The sequence below is a fragment of the Crocodylus siamensis genome, chromosome 1, assembly GCF_052110815.1.
Source record: "Crocodylus siamensis isolate JL-2025a chromosome 1, ASM5211081v1, whole genome shotgun sequence".
Taxonomy (NCBI): domain Eukaryota; kingdom Metazoa; phylum Chordata; order Crocodylia; family Crocodylidae; genus Crocodylus; species Crocodylus siamensis.
The window spans coordinates 367,271-382,279 of record NC_143395.1 but is presented as its reverse complement, the minus strand read 5'-3'; the positions used below and the strand labels follow the sequence as shown (position 1 = coordinate 382,279).

Genomic DNA, 15,009 nt, shown 5'->3' with positions numbered 1-15,009 from the left:
AGGGCTCACCCCAGCAGAAACACCCAGCCACGGCCTGAGTGAAACAGGATAGTGTCAGAGCCGGAAGTGTGTGGGTGGATCAGGAGAGAGGGAGCAGAGCTCTGGCTTTTGAGGGCTCAGTGATCATGCCCCAGGTATCTCCGAAGTGCTAATGCTTCTGTCCACAGCAATACAAAATGAGGGCAACAGTTAGTCACCCAAGGGGGCTCCTACCAGAGCCGGCTGCCACTTCCAGCCTGGTCTCAGATGGAAGCCTGCATTCAACCTCCATCATGCGGGACCTGCTATGAAGCTGCCTTGCTCAGATCCAGATCTGTGGGGGAGGAATTTTAAAGGGAAGGAACAAGGTAGAATTACCTCAGTGCACGTCTTGTGTCTACAGTTTATCTTGGGGCAGCTATTTGCTCAGGATAACCAGGCTACCACTTACACCCCCACCACCTAGCAACAGGGTGCTGTCATAGTTGCCTACTGCATGCAGCTACCCCGGGAAAACTGCCGTCCGTGCACTCCAGCTCCATGGCAGGGAACGGCTCTGTTCCCTGAAATGCAGGACCAGTCCCCACCTGGGCGGCCTGTACCCACGTGTCATGCATACGGTCAGTGGAGACAGGGAAAGGTCTGCGTAGCTCCCAGAGCCTGCCTCCCACGCTGCCAAGAGGATGCGAGCCAGAGGAAGTCCACGTGGCTGGAAGGGGTAGAGTGCTGAGTACGTCGTCTCAGTGGAGAACATTGTCTTCACCAGCCAGGTGCTGATTACAAGGGCAGCAAGCCTCCCCTTCAGGAAGCTCTGCTCTCACTGGCACTGAACTGGATGCCTCCTCGCCTGGGGGACAAATGGGGCATGCTCTGGGCCAGGGCCTTCACTGGGGGAAGAGATTGTGTATGCAGCAGCAGCAGAAATGCCTTTCAAGATGCAGCGTGTGCTTCCCAGAGCTGCAGGTTCACCCAAGGGGACTTCAGCACTGGAGTCACCAACACTACACGGTCTGCGTAAGTGGGAAGGAGATGGCTCCTGGTACCCAAGCATCCGCTGGAAGAGAGAGGTCTCCTCATCCCTTCGGTGGTAAGTCTTCTTTCAAGCCCAGCTCTCCACCGGGTTTGGGGATGCCACTAGGAGTCTGCAGGGCAGCGCTGCTGTTGGGACTAGCTCAGCTTGCCTGGGAGAATCAGCCCCCACATCCTGCAGCCTCTGGCTGGGGTTACAGCTTTGCTCACGAGGCGACACAGACCTGGCTCACCTCTGGGTGCAGAGAGATGAAGGTGACCCAATAGACGGTTCTCACGGCCCCCCACCAGGCAGCAGCGGAGTGTTGACAGTCTGTTGGCCTGTAGCAGAGGGTATCAAACTCATGGCTCCATACAGATGAGGGTTGCTGGGACAGTGCATGGGCTGGATGGGGCTGTACACTGGAGCCAGTCTAGATTGGGCCACAAGTTTTCTGTGTGTTGGAGCCAGTGCTCGGAGCTGGTCCAGTGTGGCCACCACATACTGCGTGCACCCCAGCGGTGCACACCTAGGGGTGGATGCACAGAGGCCACACTGAAGAAGCCTCCAGGGACTTTTTAACGCTGGGAGCACATGGAAATCCTGCCTCCCTTCCCCTTCCTGCTCATAGACAGTCCCCTCCCCACCTTCACCTGCTGTTACAGGTGTGGGGAAGCACCAGAGCCCTTCCTGCCTCCTACGTGGGGCTCAGCTGGAGGTGGACCAGAGCAGCAGCAGGGTGGACAGAGGATTTTGTTTCCCTCTGCAGCTGCCCCCTCCCGAGCTGAGCCCAGTCCCTCTTGATCCAGCTGGCTCTGGAGATTCCTCACTCCCCAAACAGTTGAGAAAACAGCAGTGGCAGGTGGAGCAGGAGAATCATTTGCTTTAGGGACTTAAAGGAAGCCCCCAGAGGCTTCCATTTGCACTGGTGGGACAGAGGGGGCTGGGAGCAGGGCCCGACATGTGGGAGGCTGTTTCTGCACCTCCTTTGGAAAATCCAGTATCTATCCTGGCAGGGCCCTTGCTGGAGGGTCCCATCATGTCTGCTGCCCTTTCAAGGCCGCAAGGCGAGGTACGCTGCTGAAAAGCTGCAGTCTGCCCAGCCGCTCAAGGAAAGTGTAAGCTTGGTGCAGAACAGTGCAGGGCCTGAACCTAGTGGAGCTGAGCACTCAGCTTCCCACGAGGTCGCCAGAAGCTCAGTGGTGCTCAGTAGTGCCCCAGGCGAGTGTTGGTCCACATCAGCTCTGAGGGCTGGGGTGGTGAGTTGTACCAGCTCCTCCGTGCAGAGCTGGCCCATGCACAGGGGGTGTTGGGATGGAACCGTCCTGTCCTGCCTGTTCTCATCCCTGCCGTGCTTTTGTGAGGGAGCTCACCCTGCTGTCAGCACAGGAGCAGAGACCGAGTCAAAGAGCTTCTTCCCCTCCTGTCTACTCCCCTGGAGAGATCAGTGAAGAGGGATGGTTTGTGCCTTGCTGTGGCCCAGAACCCAGGCCCTGATCTGGAGCACTTAATGTAGGGATACAAGGGATCAGCGAAATAGGCTGAGGACTGAGGGACCTGCACAGCTTCTTCAAGCCTAAGAGGTATTTGTAGTGTAAAGAGCAGCAAATGCACATACCAGGCAGCTGCCTCTGCCATTCCAGAGTGGCCGCAGGTAGATGAGCTTCAGGGCATGGCACCAGGGAACATCGCAGATGATTCTTGCTGTTGCTTTCAGCACTGGGATAACCAACCAGCAAGAGCCACGAAGAACCAAGCCTAATACCTGCCAAAGGAGAAGCCCTGAAGGCCAGCAAAGCCTGGGGAGAGGACATTTGACATGAAACCAGAGCAGAACACAACCCCTGGTTGGCGAGAGTGGATGGAACTTCACTGCCTTAATGATGCTGCATCCACTGGCACTAAGGGGAAATCCAGGTCTTGGACCCTGCTGAGGGCTTGAGGGGGCAGGGCAACACCTCCCTGACAGGACTGACAGATGTGCTGAAATGCATCCCTCCCAGGGCCAAGGCCTGCTCCGTTTGCAATCACTGGGGGCAGGAGAGGAGACGGCCCTGTCTCCCTTCACGAGACAACAGTATGTGCAGGAGGTGAGACCTGCCCCGTCACCATGTCACAGCATAGTGGCCTGGTGTGCAGTGAGGCGGGGAGGGGTTTCCCAGACAGTGTCCCTATTTGATGTTCTTGAGAAGTGCGGTCCGGGCGTTGACAACGGCTTTGAAGGCATCCTCGCTGCCAGGAGCCACGCACTTGTCTGGATGCAGCAGCACTGCCAGCTTCCGATAGGCCTTGTTCACCTCGTCCCTAAAAGATGAGAAATGGCAGTCAGCAAGAGAATGCCACGCGGGTTCCCCTGCAGGGCTCTCTGTGGCCATGTTGCAATACACTAGTGCCAGTCTGGGGGCAGACTGTGGGGGAGCCATGAGAGGGGCTCAGAGCTGTTCTTATCCCAATCATGGAAAGACAGGGTGTCCATCTAATCCAACCCCTGTTCAAGGCAGGACCATCCGTCTGAACCAGCCCAACCAACCTTTTGTCTAACCTGCTTTCGAAACCTTCCAAGGATGCAGATTCCCCCCTGCCCCACAACGTATCTGCTCCAATGCCAAACCAACCTCTGAGCGAGAACTTCTTCCTAATCTCCAACCTGCATTTCCCCTGTTGCAAGCTAAGACCATCGCTCGTAGTCTTGTCCCCTGCAGCCAGAGACCAGTCCATCCCCATCCTCTGTCTAAACACCCTGCGGGCAGTTAAAGACTATTATGCAATCCCACCCTCAGTCACCTCCTCTCCAAACTAAACAAACCTCACTTCTTTCAGCCTGTCCTCACACGTCAGGTTTCCCAGACTTCTAACTACATTTGTTACTCTCTGCTGGAATCATTCTGATTTGTCTGTCTTCACGTGCAGGGTCCAAAACTGGATGCAGTTCTCAAGGTGAGGCCTCCCCAGTGTCACACAGAGCAGAAAAATCACCTCCCAGGACTTGGAAGTGATGCTCATATTAACACAACCTACTATGCTGTACAGATCACCCTGCTCCTTAGAGTTTCTCAGAAATGCCTGACCCTTTCTCCTTAAAGGATGAAGTGCTCCAGGCTTGGCTTGGGCCTGCAGGTGGACTATGATGAGATCAGTGTGAAGGCACAGCGGCCGCATTTGAGTGGGAGGTGAGTGAACAAGGAACATACATGCGCACGCATGCACACTCTTTTACTCCCAACAGCGTTTCCCCAAGCAGGCTTTGTCAGCTGGTGTCTGACAAGGAAGTAACCCCTTGGAAAAGCAGAGCATGGCTTTGTCCTGAAGACTCCCACAACGTGACAGCACGTGCCAGGCATGTACTGTGCAGCTGCCCTGTTATTCCCACTCTGTGTGCTGACAGGAAGATCGTGTGGGTAGGTATGGGGGTGGCAGCGGAGATGTTTCTGGCCTGAATTAGCTTCCCAGCAAATAGTCCCCTCACCAGCCTCCTAGCTGGGAGTACCCGGGCACTGAAACAGAGGCAGAGAGAGTAGATGACTTGCCATTTATTCCCCTGGGCAGAAGGAGATGCAGTAAAGCAAAGAACAGTCCCAGCTCCTTGATTTGGGCTACACAAGAAATGAGACTTGGTCACATGCCTCCATCTTTGCTCTGTTGGTGGAGACCCTTTCTGGGTCTTGTTAAAGGACACCAGCATCTCTAAAGCCAATCACCAGGTTTTTATAGGCAATGGCTTTGCCTTCCTCTGTAGCAGGGGCACAGCCTCTATCTGGGATCTCTTGAATGTATATTAACAGCCCTTTACAGAAGCAGGACACTGAAGTAGGTTGCACTGCTTTACCTTTACGCACTGCAGACGAGAATAGGATGGGTTTCAACACAGACAAGTGCAAGGTGATGCACCTCGGGAGGAACAACCGGTACCATACCTACAGGCTGGGGAACTCCCCTCTTGTCAGCACGGAGGTGGAAAAGGATCATCATTGACTCCAAGATGAACATGGGCTGGCAGTGTGGGGAGGCAGTCAGGAAGGCCAACCACACCTTGGCATGTATCCACAGATGCATCTTGAGCAGGTCCAGGGAGGTGATCCTCCCCCTCTATGCGGCACTGGTCAGGCCGCAGCTGGAGTACTGCGTCCAGTTCTGGGCGCCACACTTCAGGAGGGATGTGGACAGCATGGAGAGGGTCCAGAGGAGGCCACTCGCGTGATCCGGGGGCAGCAGGGCAGGCCCTACGAGGAGAGGCAACGGGACCTGAACCTGTTCAGCTTCCACAAGAGAAGGCTGAGGGGGATCTTGTGGCCTGTTATAAACTAGTCAGGGGGGATCAACAGGCATTGGGGGAGTCCCTGTTCCCCCGAGCACAGCCAGGAGTGACCAGGAATAACGGTCACAAGCTGGCAGAGGGTAGGTTTAGGTTAGATATCAGGAGGCGCGACTTCACGGTCAGGGCGGCTAGGGTCTGGAACCAACTTCCAAGAGAAGTGGTGCTGGCTCCTACCCTGGGGGTGTTTAAGAGGAGGTTAGATGAACACCTTGCTGGGGTCGTTTGACCCCAGTATTCTTTCCTGCCGTGGCAGGGGGTCAGACTAGATGATCTGCTCAGGTCCCTTCCGACCCTAGAAACTATGAAACCTGTGGCAGGCTTGGATGTGATGTCTACTGCTGTGTTCGGGTGACTGGTTTTGCTAAGAGGCTGGACAATGGATTTGTCTGGGCTGCTTTGGACAGGGCTGATCCTGACTCAGACAGAGGGTGGCGCTAGATGCGATGGCCGGAGGTCCCTTCCAGCCCTACTGCTCTAGGATTTCTATGATTTAAAAATACGCTAACTAGTTGTTCCTAGTGGGGTTGAAAACAAATCTATTCTCAGCTCAATGCTGTTCAACATTGCGCTTGAAGAACTGGAAGAAAACAGACGAGGAAAGTGGTAAAAGCCCTTAGGGACCCTGTTCCTGGTTTCTGGAATTCAAGGACTCTGAAAACCTGGAGAACATCATGGAAAAGCAACAAGAATGATCAGAGGTCTGGGGAGGTTTTATAGCAAGAGATGCAAGGAGCTAAGTCTGTTTAGTGTGTGCAAAAGGAATCGAAGGTGTAGCCCAATCATAGTCTATGAGCATCTCCACAGCATGGAAAAATTCATGAGCAGAGGCCTCTAGTCTAGTATAAAAGGGCCAATGGTCAGAAGAAGCAGCTGGATATGTTCGGACTGGACATAAAGGGCCCGCGTTAACACTGGACAATCAGCCACTAGACCTGTGGCTAGAGCAGGTATAACACCCTCCCCCCCCCACCCCCAAGTGTCACACAGATCTTCCTCTGCCTGATCTGCTGCTCTGCTTTCTGCTCTTCACGTGATCACTGGCTCTGCTTTCTGCTCTCTGCACTGTGCTCCATGCCTGATCTACTGCTCTGCTTTTTGTTCCCTACCTTGTCTGCCTCTCCCCTCCCCTCCTGTCACATGCCACACACAGAGGCTGCCCTAGCCACTTGTGACACACCTGCACAAAGGTTGGCCACCCCTGCACTAGAACAGCCACCTGGTGGGCTGGGGCTTCTCTGTTGTTAGAAGTCTTTAAAGCAAGACGCTCTGCCCTTCTGGAAGATCTGCTCAGACAAAAGGCTGAGGCTTGATGCAGAATTCGCCACGGCAGGTTCTTTGATCAGAGTTGCACCGGAAACCAGACTGACAAGTTTGTGTTTCTGGTAATGGCTGATCCCAGAGAAGCCCCTCACCTGGTGGCTCCGGGTTTGACCCCTAGCATGTCCCAGCTGTCCTTGCTGCTGCGGATCTTCCGGATCGTGTCCGCCTGCTCTTTGGTGAAGCCAATGCTCATGCCTGTTGTAGGGCGCTTCCCCCCATTGTCGCATAGGTCAATAATGGCGGAGTAGAAGGTCTGAAAACACAGAAAGGTTAGTGGGAGGCTCCCCACTTTGCTAGGAAACCAGGAGATGCAGGGTGCTAGGTTCAGAGGTTTTGGCCAGTTGTGACAAATGCTTAACACCTCCCACGCTTACCGCTTGAAGCTGTGGCCTTGAACCCGGCACCTCAGCCTCCTTGGTGCAGCCACTCATCCTAGTCTGCCACTCAGCTGTGCATCAGAGTGGACACAGGCGGTCAGAACCTGATATCTGGGCCTAGCCACCTGCCCGCTGCCTGTGGAGTGGCCAGCCAGGGTCAATTGGCTTTTGACTCCTTCCTATAAAAACCCATTAGCCAGCAGAGGAAGTCTCTGGGCTACAAGGTTCAATCTTGTACCCAAGCTGCCTCACCATTGGCTTGTGCCTTTACCTGACCTGATTTGCCCACAGACCCCTGAGTTTGGCCTGACCCTGTGACTCCCTGACAAAACTCTGGTTTGATTTCCTGGATACTCAATCTGGCCTCCTGACCCCATGCTCTGTCCAACCCTTTGGATCTGACTCAGCTCCCCAGACGGATCTTATGGCTTCCCTACACTCAAACTCTGAACTCTCTCCTTGGATTTTGGTTGCTTCTCATCCCTGGTGACCCCCAGACCTGGCATGACACCCCGCTTCTTCAGCTGAGAGCACAGACACAAGCTGCAGGACTCACGTAGCAAAAGTTTCCACTAGCAGCATGGCACAGCAGTGCTGCTTGTCTGTTGGAGCACGGGAGACTCCCTTGTTCCCAGTATGGGGCCAGCAGAGACCCTACAAAGCCTGCCACAATATCCTACTCTCAGATCCATGAAGCACACAGCCACACGCCTGGAATCTATGCCTTACAACTAAACCAACCTTTTATTCTATTGCTGCTTAATAACCAGGGGTTTTGAGTGCCGGTCAGAGAGAAAGTGCAATTTTAGCATGAAGCAGCCCTTATCATGAACAGCCAATAGGTTTTACAGATCAAGGGATATGAGGGACAGTCCACTGAGGAAAACAGGTGGAATGGGCCCATGTCCTTTCTGTATCGTGTTCCTGTTACCTGGAACATCTCATTGATCCCTTCTCCTGTCTGTGCCGACGTCTCGAAGTAAAGGAAGCCCCGGCTCTCCGCCCACAGGCGTCCTTCACTTTCATCCACACAGCGGTGCTTGGTGCAATCAATCTGAATCAAACACGCAACGGGGAGAAGAGCAATCAGACACAAGAACATGGGTTATCATGGCTATCTTCACACAGCTACCTCGAGGGCCATGCCAGCTTGGATGATGAACACAATGACAGCTGATTGCCAGTGACAATGGCTTCTTCAGCACAGTGAGAGGAAGAAGCTGGTGTCCTTAAGCCACAAGCAGAAAGTGCTTGTGAGAGCAGAGAAGCTTGTGAACAGGGCAAATGCAGAACCTGGACAGCTGGCAGGGATAGCTTCCTTACCCCTGTGAAGATGAGGCCTTGTGACGGAACTGGGGGTATATAGAGCTGTGGCCAACAGCTGTGTGGGACCACTGATGAGCTCCAGGAGAGAGGAGAATGGCACCCTTTGAGGCAAAAGCTGCAGCAAACAGCTAAGCGGCACCCCCTACATTCAGCAACTCACTGTGAAGTAACTGGTTTGTGAACCATCTGGTTATGAGCAATCTGGGTTTGTTCTAATCTGGGGGTTGGATTAGATGACCCTGTGAAGCCCCTTCCAGCCCTACTTTCCTATGATCCTACTGCAGCCCCAGTAAGTAATCTGCATTTAGCTCTCCCCAGGTCTTTGCCCCACAAGCAGCTTCTTCCCATGGGCTCCAAGGTTTCCCGAGCTACAGTTGGGAATGCCTCACGCATGTCTGCCCCGCAGCGTGGCTTACTTTGTTGGCGCAGACCACAAAGACAATGTTCTCTATGTTTCCATGAGGCCCCAGCTCCTGCTTCATCTCAGCCAGCCAAGAGTCCAGCGCTTCAAATGACTCCTTCTGTCCCACATCATAGACGAGAATAACACCCTGAGTGTCCTTGTAGAACTCATTACGCACCTATGTTGAGAGAGCAAAGGAGAAAATGAATGCGATGCCACCATCTGGGCCGGCAACACCTGAAAGCAGGAGTCCCACATCTTAAGCCAAGGTGTCAAGCCCTGTCGGACCCAGACCCTTCACTGGCTCAGACAGACTGGGAATGCACTGACCAAGGATTACACAAGCACATAACTAAGCCCAGCTTGTAACAGCTCAGGGAAGATGTGCTGTGCTGAAAGGGATACTAATACGGGTCTTGCCTCTCCACTCAGGGTCAGACTGACACCACTCTGGGGTCAGGAAGGAATTTAATCCTGTGGTCAGACTGGTACGGACTGGGTTCCTTAGCCCAATTTTCAGCAGCTCTGAAAAATCCTAGTTTCAGCTGAGGTCACTGAAAGCCTGCATGGATCCGACTACAGCCCCTCAAGTCCCTTTTGACACTAGGACTGTGTGGAAGTTGGGGTGCTCTTGCCCCTGAAACCATGGGCCTAACAGCAGGGAGAGTCACTGCCACTGCCTCAGCCTCAGCCACAGCCACAGCCATGTTCAAAATTCAGCAAGTCCTGGCTCCCAGACCTGTGCTCAGTCCCTTAGACCAAGCTGCTTCAACTGCACAATGACAAGGGCCGGTTAGGCAATGACGGCATGCTTATGTGAGCAAGCTACCGGCAATGGGCGTACATAGCAGTAAGCGAGTAAGACCATTAGTTTCATAGTTTCTAGGGTTGGAAGGGACCTGAGTAGATCATCTAGTCTGACCCCTGGACATAACATTCATGGTATGTTGCCTGACAGTACAGCCCCTTTCCATGGGGTAACATCCCAGCTGCCGTGGGCTGGAAAGCATGATCATGTGTGATGGATCAGACATGCTGGGATCAGGCTCTGCGCTGCCCTGCATTTGGGGTGGCACAAGGCCTGATCCTAGAGCATGGTGGTGTGGAGCCCGGGGCGTGATCTGTGCATGCAAGAGCCGACCGAGGAGCCAACCAAGGCAGCATAGGGTCTGATCCTGGCACGGGGCCACAATCAAGCCAGTGGACCAGCCCCATACCCCTGATCTATACTGATCTCTGCTTCCTACAGGTCTTCTCTGCTTTTGGCCAATGCTTAGCTATCACCGCATTGCAATGCTTAGCTGTCATTGCAGCTCAGATGGACCAAAAGGGATCTCAAGCGGCAGACTGGGTTTAATGCCATGCCTACTGAAGAGAAGCAGTCATCTCTCCCTTACCTCATAGAAGAAGGGATGCCCGGCCATGTCAAAGATGTTCACTTTAATTTCACGGTCTCTGACTTGCACTCTGGAATGAGAGACGGGAAATGCTATGGGGAGGTGATACACTCCAGTCACACTGGGCACTGACAGGGCTCTCTCCCTGCCATCAAAATCCCACTTCAAGGTGCTGATTCTTGATAGGGGACGTGTCAGACTGTCAGCCAGCCAGCAAAGCAACAAGAGCATCTCCACTGCTCTATACAGTTCAAACGGGGCACGGGGTGCAAATCACCATCACCAGACAAGGGAGGGATGCACAGAGCAGCCAGCTCGCTTGCTCTACTTCCATTATAGTACAAGCCACTTGAGGTGCTTGAGAGTAAAGCAAGCAGCCATGTAAACCATTGCAAAAAGCTCCATTTACCAAACCCCATTATATGCACGCACAAATAGAGACTGGGGAATGACTGGCTGGGCTGCAGCACGGCAGAGAAGAATCTGGGGGTTACAGTGGACGAGAAGCTGAATGAGAGTCAACAGCGTGCCCTTGCTGCAGAAAAGGCCAACAGCCTCCTGGGTTGTATTAACAGGAGTGTCACTTGCAAATCAAGGGCAGCGATTCCTCCACTCCATTCAGCCCTGGGGAGGCCTCCCCTGGAGTCCTGTGTCCAGGTTTGGGTCCCACACCTTGAGATGGATAGGAAGAGTTTGGAAAGAATCCAGACCAGAGCAACAAAAGGGATCAGGGAGCTGGGAGGCAAGCCTGATGAGGAAAGGCTGAAAAAGCTAGGGTTATTTAGTCTGGAGAAGAGAAGACTGAGGGGGGATTAGATAACAGTCTTCAAATATCTGACAGGTGATTATAGAGAGGATGGAGAAGGGGTTTTCTCTGTGGCTGCAGGGATTAGGAAGGACAAGGAGCAATGGTCTCAAGCTTCAGCAAAGGAAATGTAGATTGGAGATGAGGAACCTTCTGACTCTGAGGGTGGTCAGGCATTGGAACAGGCTGCCCAGAGAACTGTAGTATTTCCAACCCTGGAAATTTTCCAAAACACGTTAGACAGACCCTTGGCTGGGCTGGTTTTGGCAGAAATGCACCTGCCTTGAGCAGGGGACTGGACTAAATGACCCCATGAGGTCCCTGCCAGCCCTGCTTTTCTATGACCGCACTGTATATTAAAGGCATGGCTTATGCCAGTTTAGGTGTTCCAGCTAGTTCTGGGGAAGTAACCTGCTTTCAGCTGTTTGCAGCTCATTAGTGCTGGTTACCTCGTTACTTAGATCCTGCCCCCAGCCTCTGCAAAGCTGTTCACAGCTATAAGGGGATGTCACACTGGGCCTGTCTACATGTGCACTTTACTGCACAGCAGACTAATTTACTATGCAGTAAAGTGTCACTGTACATGTACACCACAACTACGGCACAGTACATTAATTTACTCTGGCATCAGGTAGCCCTATCAGACACAGCACGAGAAGTCCTGAGGTCCCTTCCAAACCTTATTTTCCATGATTCTCTCCCCTCTCCTTCTCCAGCACTGACTTCTGCTCTGTTCAATCAATGCACCAACAGGCAGCCTTTGCTGGGCCTGCAAGAGACCTGCTGTCTTTGGTTGCCACCATGTTAGCTGGGTTTTCATCCTCACTGCTCGTGAGCAGGGAGGAGAGGATACTTACTTGGTGACACCGTAGTCGATCCCTATCGTTGCAAGGTATTTTGGAACAAACCGCTTCTCACAGTAGCGCTTTATGATGCAACTCTGAAAAACAATGAGACAAGAATGAAGGTGGAAATTGGTTTTTAGCATTTGTATGTGGGTGCCCGCTGGGCGGCAGAGACAGCAGAGCTAAGGGGCCCTGCTGCAGCTACAGAGGTGGGAGCTTGTGCCTTGCCCCAGGCTTGCGCCGGAAGCCAGGCCTAGTCAGTGCACAGCTGGTCATTCAGACCGTGGAGGCACAGGTAGCCAGACATACCATGTTGTTCTCGTGTGTGCTGTTGGCTACAGGAACTAGCGTGTCCAGCCCATGCCGGCCTAAGAAGCTACTAGTTTTAGATGATTACAGGCAAACAAGCCACTCTGCACCACAATTAATGACAGTGTCACTGCCCCAGAGGACAATGGACCGATGCACCAAACAGCCTTACTGGGAGCGGAGCTCACAGAGCTGGTAGGGAGCCAGGTCCACCATGCTGCCTCCCAGGGGCTTTGTTATTGCTAAGCTAGCTCACATCCCATGCCATGGGGATGGCAAAGAGTACAAAACTTGACAACGGGGAGCACTGACTATCTGAACGATCATGAGGAGATGGGGCCCTGAGGGATCTGACCTGTGTGGAGGAAAACAGGCATCAGATACAGCTGCATAGTCACTTTGGTGGCCTGCTAACCACCTGGGGTAGACAGAGGTTGCATGGCCCTTGCAAGGGACCACGTAACCTTGCTGTACGCGTCTCCATGACATGCCGAGACAGGGGAACCACTGAAACAGACAAAAGCACAACGGCCACTTTCACTATGCTGAAGATGTCGGCATCCAAAGCCTTTGCTCTAACTCAACGGTCATAACAGGCTCTTGCTGCTTCTTCTGGCAAACCCCCGGGACCTCACATGATTTAAACACTAAGATCAGGCGAACCAAATGGGTTGGGGCCGATTAGTTTGGGTGTAGCAGGGCCATGGCCTCACTACCAGCGCTCATGAGAGACTGGAGCTGGGCTTTGCTTTGCTTCGTGGGGACACGCAGACAAGGCCAGGCCGGAGGCAAGCCCCTCCATGCCTCCTCTGGAATGCGATGCTGCGGCTAATAAAGTGACCAAAACGCTGGCGTGCATCCATAGATGCTTCTCGAGCAAATCCCGGGACGTCATTCTCCCCTTGTACTCGGCCTTGGTGAGGATGCAGCTGGAGTACTGCGTCCAGTTTTGGGCTCCACAATTCAAAAAGGATGTGGAGAAGCTTGAGAGAGTCCAGAGGAGAGCCACGCGCAGGATCAGAGGTCAGCAAAACAGACCTTACGATGACAGGCTGAGAGCCATGGGACTCTTTAGCCTGGAAAAGAGCAGGCTCAGGGGAGATCTGATGGCCACCTATAAGTTTATCGGGGGTGACCACCAGGATCTGGGGGAACGTCTGTTCACCAGAGCGCCCCGAGGGATGACGAGGGCGAACGGTCACAAACTCCTGCAAGACCGTTTCAGGCTGGACATAAGGAAGAATTTCTTTCCTGTCCGAGCCCCCGAGGTCTGGAACAGTCTGCCAGCGGAGGTGGTTCAAGCACCTACATTGAACGCCTTCAAGAGCAAATTGGATGCTTATCTTGCTGGGATCCTACGACCCCAGCTGACTTCCTGCCCTTTGGGCGGGGGGCTGGACTCGATGATCTCCCGAGGTCCCTTCCAGCCCTGATGTCTATGTCTATGAAAACGTTAGGGTCTCTGTACCGCAGAGGCGGCTGGCTTGCCAAAATGCTGGGATCTGCCTTCAAAGAACACGCCCCGAGTTCGGTTTCTTTGCCTCCTTTCAAAGCTGCTGGCAGGCACGCTCTCAAGCATCCCTCCGCTGGCGTGAAGGCTAACACCAGCAGACTCTCAGCGGGTCACAGGACTCTGGGAGATGGAGACTGCTATGGGGCCAAAGGCTGCTGGGAAGGGGATGTCCTGAGCCCCATACTGCAGCAGCAGGGAGAGTCTCCAGGGTGGAGGGAGGGGAAGCTCTGCCACTCCCAGCCTGGGACCAATGAGAAGGCGAAGCCAGTGCCCCGCCCCTCCCAAGCAGCCAATAAAAAGCCTCCTCCAGAAGCCGGCCCCGCCCCTCCCAACTGTCAACAGAACCTGTCAATCACAGCCACGGCCTGAAGCCTGATTGGATGTCTAGGCACCCATCCCGCCCACCCACGAGCCCTTAACGGATTGGTGGTTGAGCATCACCAATCCGCGGGCTCCTTGTGGGCTTACGCGCTCCGATTGGGCGCGACGCGTGTGTCTCATGCTCCCGCCAGCCAATCGCCTCGCCCCTCCGCTCACCTTGCCCGCCTCGGCGTTGCCCATGGAGATGACTTTGATCCTCATCGACTTGCGCGTTTCCTTCCGCTTCGGCAGATTCGCCTCCATGGCGGGGAGCGCGAATCTGCCAGCGGGGGGGGCGGGGGCTCCGTAGCGGCTCCGGTACCCCCGCTCCGCCGCTCCGTGATTCCCGCCCTCCGGCCGAGATCTCGCGAGATGTGCCGGCTGCGGGAGGACGCTCTCGCGGGGGGCTGGAGCTCTCGCGAGATGTACTGCCAGCGTCGCTCTGTTGTCGCGATATCGCGAGAGCACGCGAGATCTCTGCCTATTTGTTTTTTTTCAATTTGAATAACTTTATTGACCCGTGTGTTTAAGGGGCGGGGCAAAGGGGGCGTGGCCAGCTGGGTGCGTGGTTTCCCCGAGGGCAGCGTGGTGCGGTGGGGAGAGGTTCCCTGCCCCTGCCCCTGGCCTAGGGGGCTGCGGTGGGATTGCCGGGACTCCTGGGCTCTTGTTGCTGCCCGTGGGGCAGTGGTGAGAGCACGAAGGTCGCCTCTTGGCTGGAGGCAGAGGACAGCTGCACTCTTCAGATCAGAAGTGCTCATTCCCTGGCCCACGGGCCAGATCCGGTGCCCAGCGCCGTGTCATCTGGCTCACGGGGCCCGGGGTGGTGTGCAGCCCCTGGAGCCCAGTCCTCACTGAGCTGGGGCTGTCCAGGGCTCCTGGAGCCCAACTGTGGCCAGCGTGCCGGCTGGGATTAGGCTCCGCGCCGCCTCTGCTTGGCTCAGTCCTAGTGCGCAGGGGTGGTGTGGGGCCTAATCTGGCTCATAGACCAACCCTGCCCCATTTTGGCCCTTGGGGCCAAAACTGAAATCACTGCTGTTACAGACTAACGAAA

General features: G+C 54.4%; 1 protein-coding gene across 2 annotated transcripts; it reads right to left on the bottom strand.

The window, feature by feature from the left end:
• Positions 1–1,846: 1,846 nt before the first annotated feature.
• On the bottom strand, positions 1,847–14,336 carry DNAJC27 (DnaJ heat shock protein family (Hsp40) member C27). Of its 2 annotated transcripts, XM_090021251.1 has the most exons (8): positions 14,136–14,336; positions 11,789–11,871; positions 10,127–10,196; positions 8,743–8,907; positions 7,932–8,054; positions 6,716–6,876; positions 4,903–5,208; positions 3,163–3,292 (listed from the first exon to the last, which is right to left on the bottom strand). In XM_090021251.1, exons 1-7 carry the CDS (start codon positions 14,220–14,222, stop codon positions 4,929–4,931), a joined length of 969 nt encoding a protein of 322 aa, XP_089877377.1. In that variant the 5' UTR covers positions 14,223–14,336; the 3' UTR covers positions 3,163–3,292; positions 4,903–4,928. The 2 variants fall into 2 exon arrangements, with proteins under 2 accessions (XP_089877462.1, XP_089877377.1); XM_090021336.1 differs by lacking the exon at positions 4,903–5,208 and having other exon boundaries at positions 1,847–3,292; positions 14,136–14,334.
• Positions 14,337–15,009: the final 673 nt, after the last annotated feature.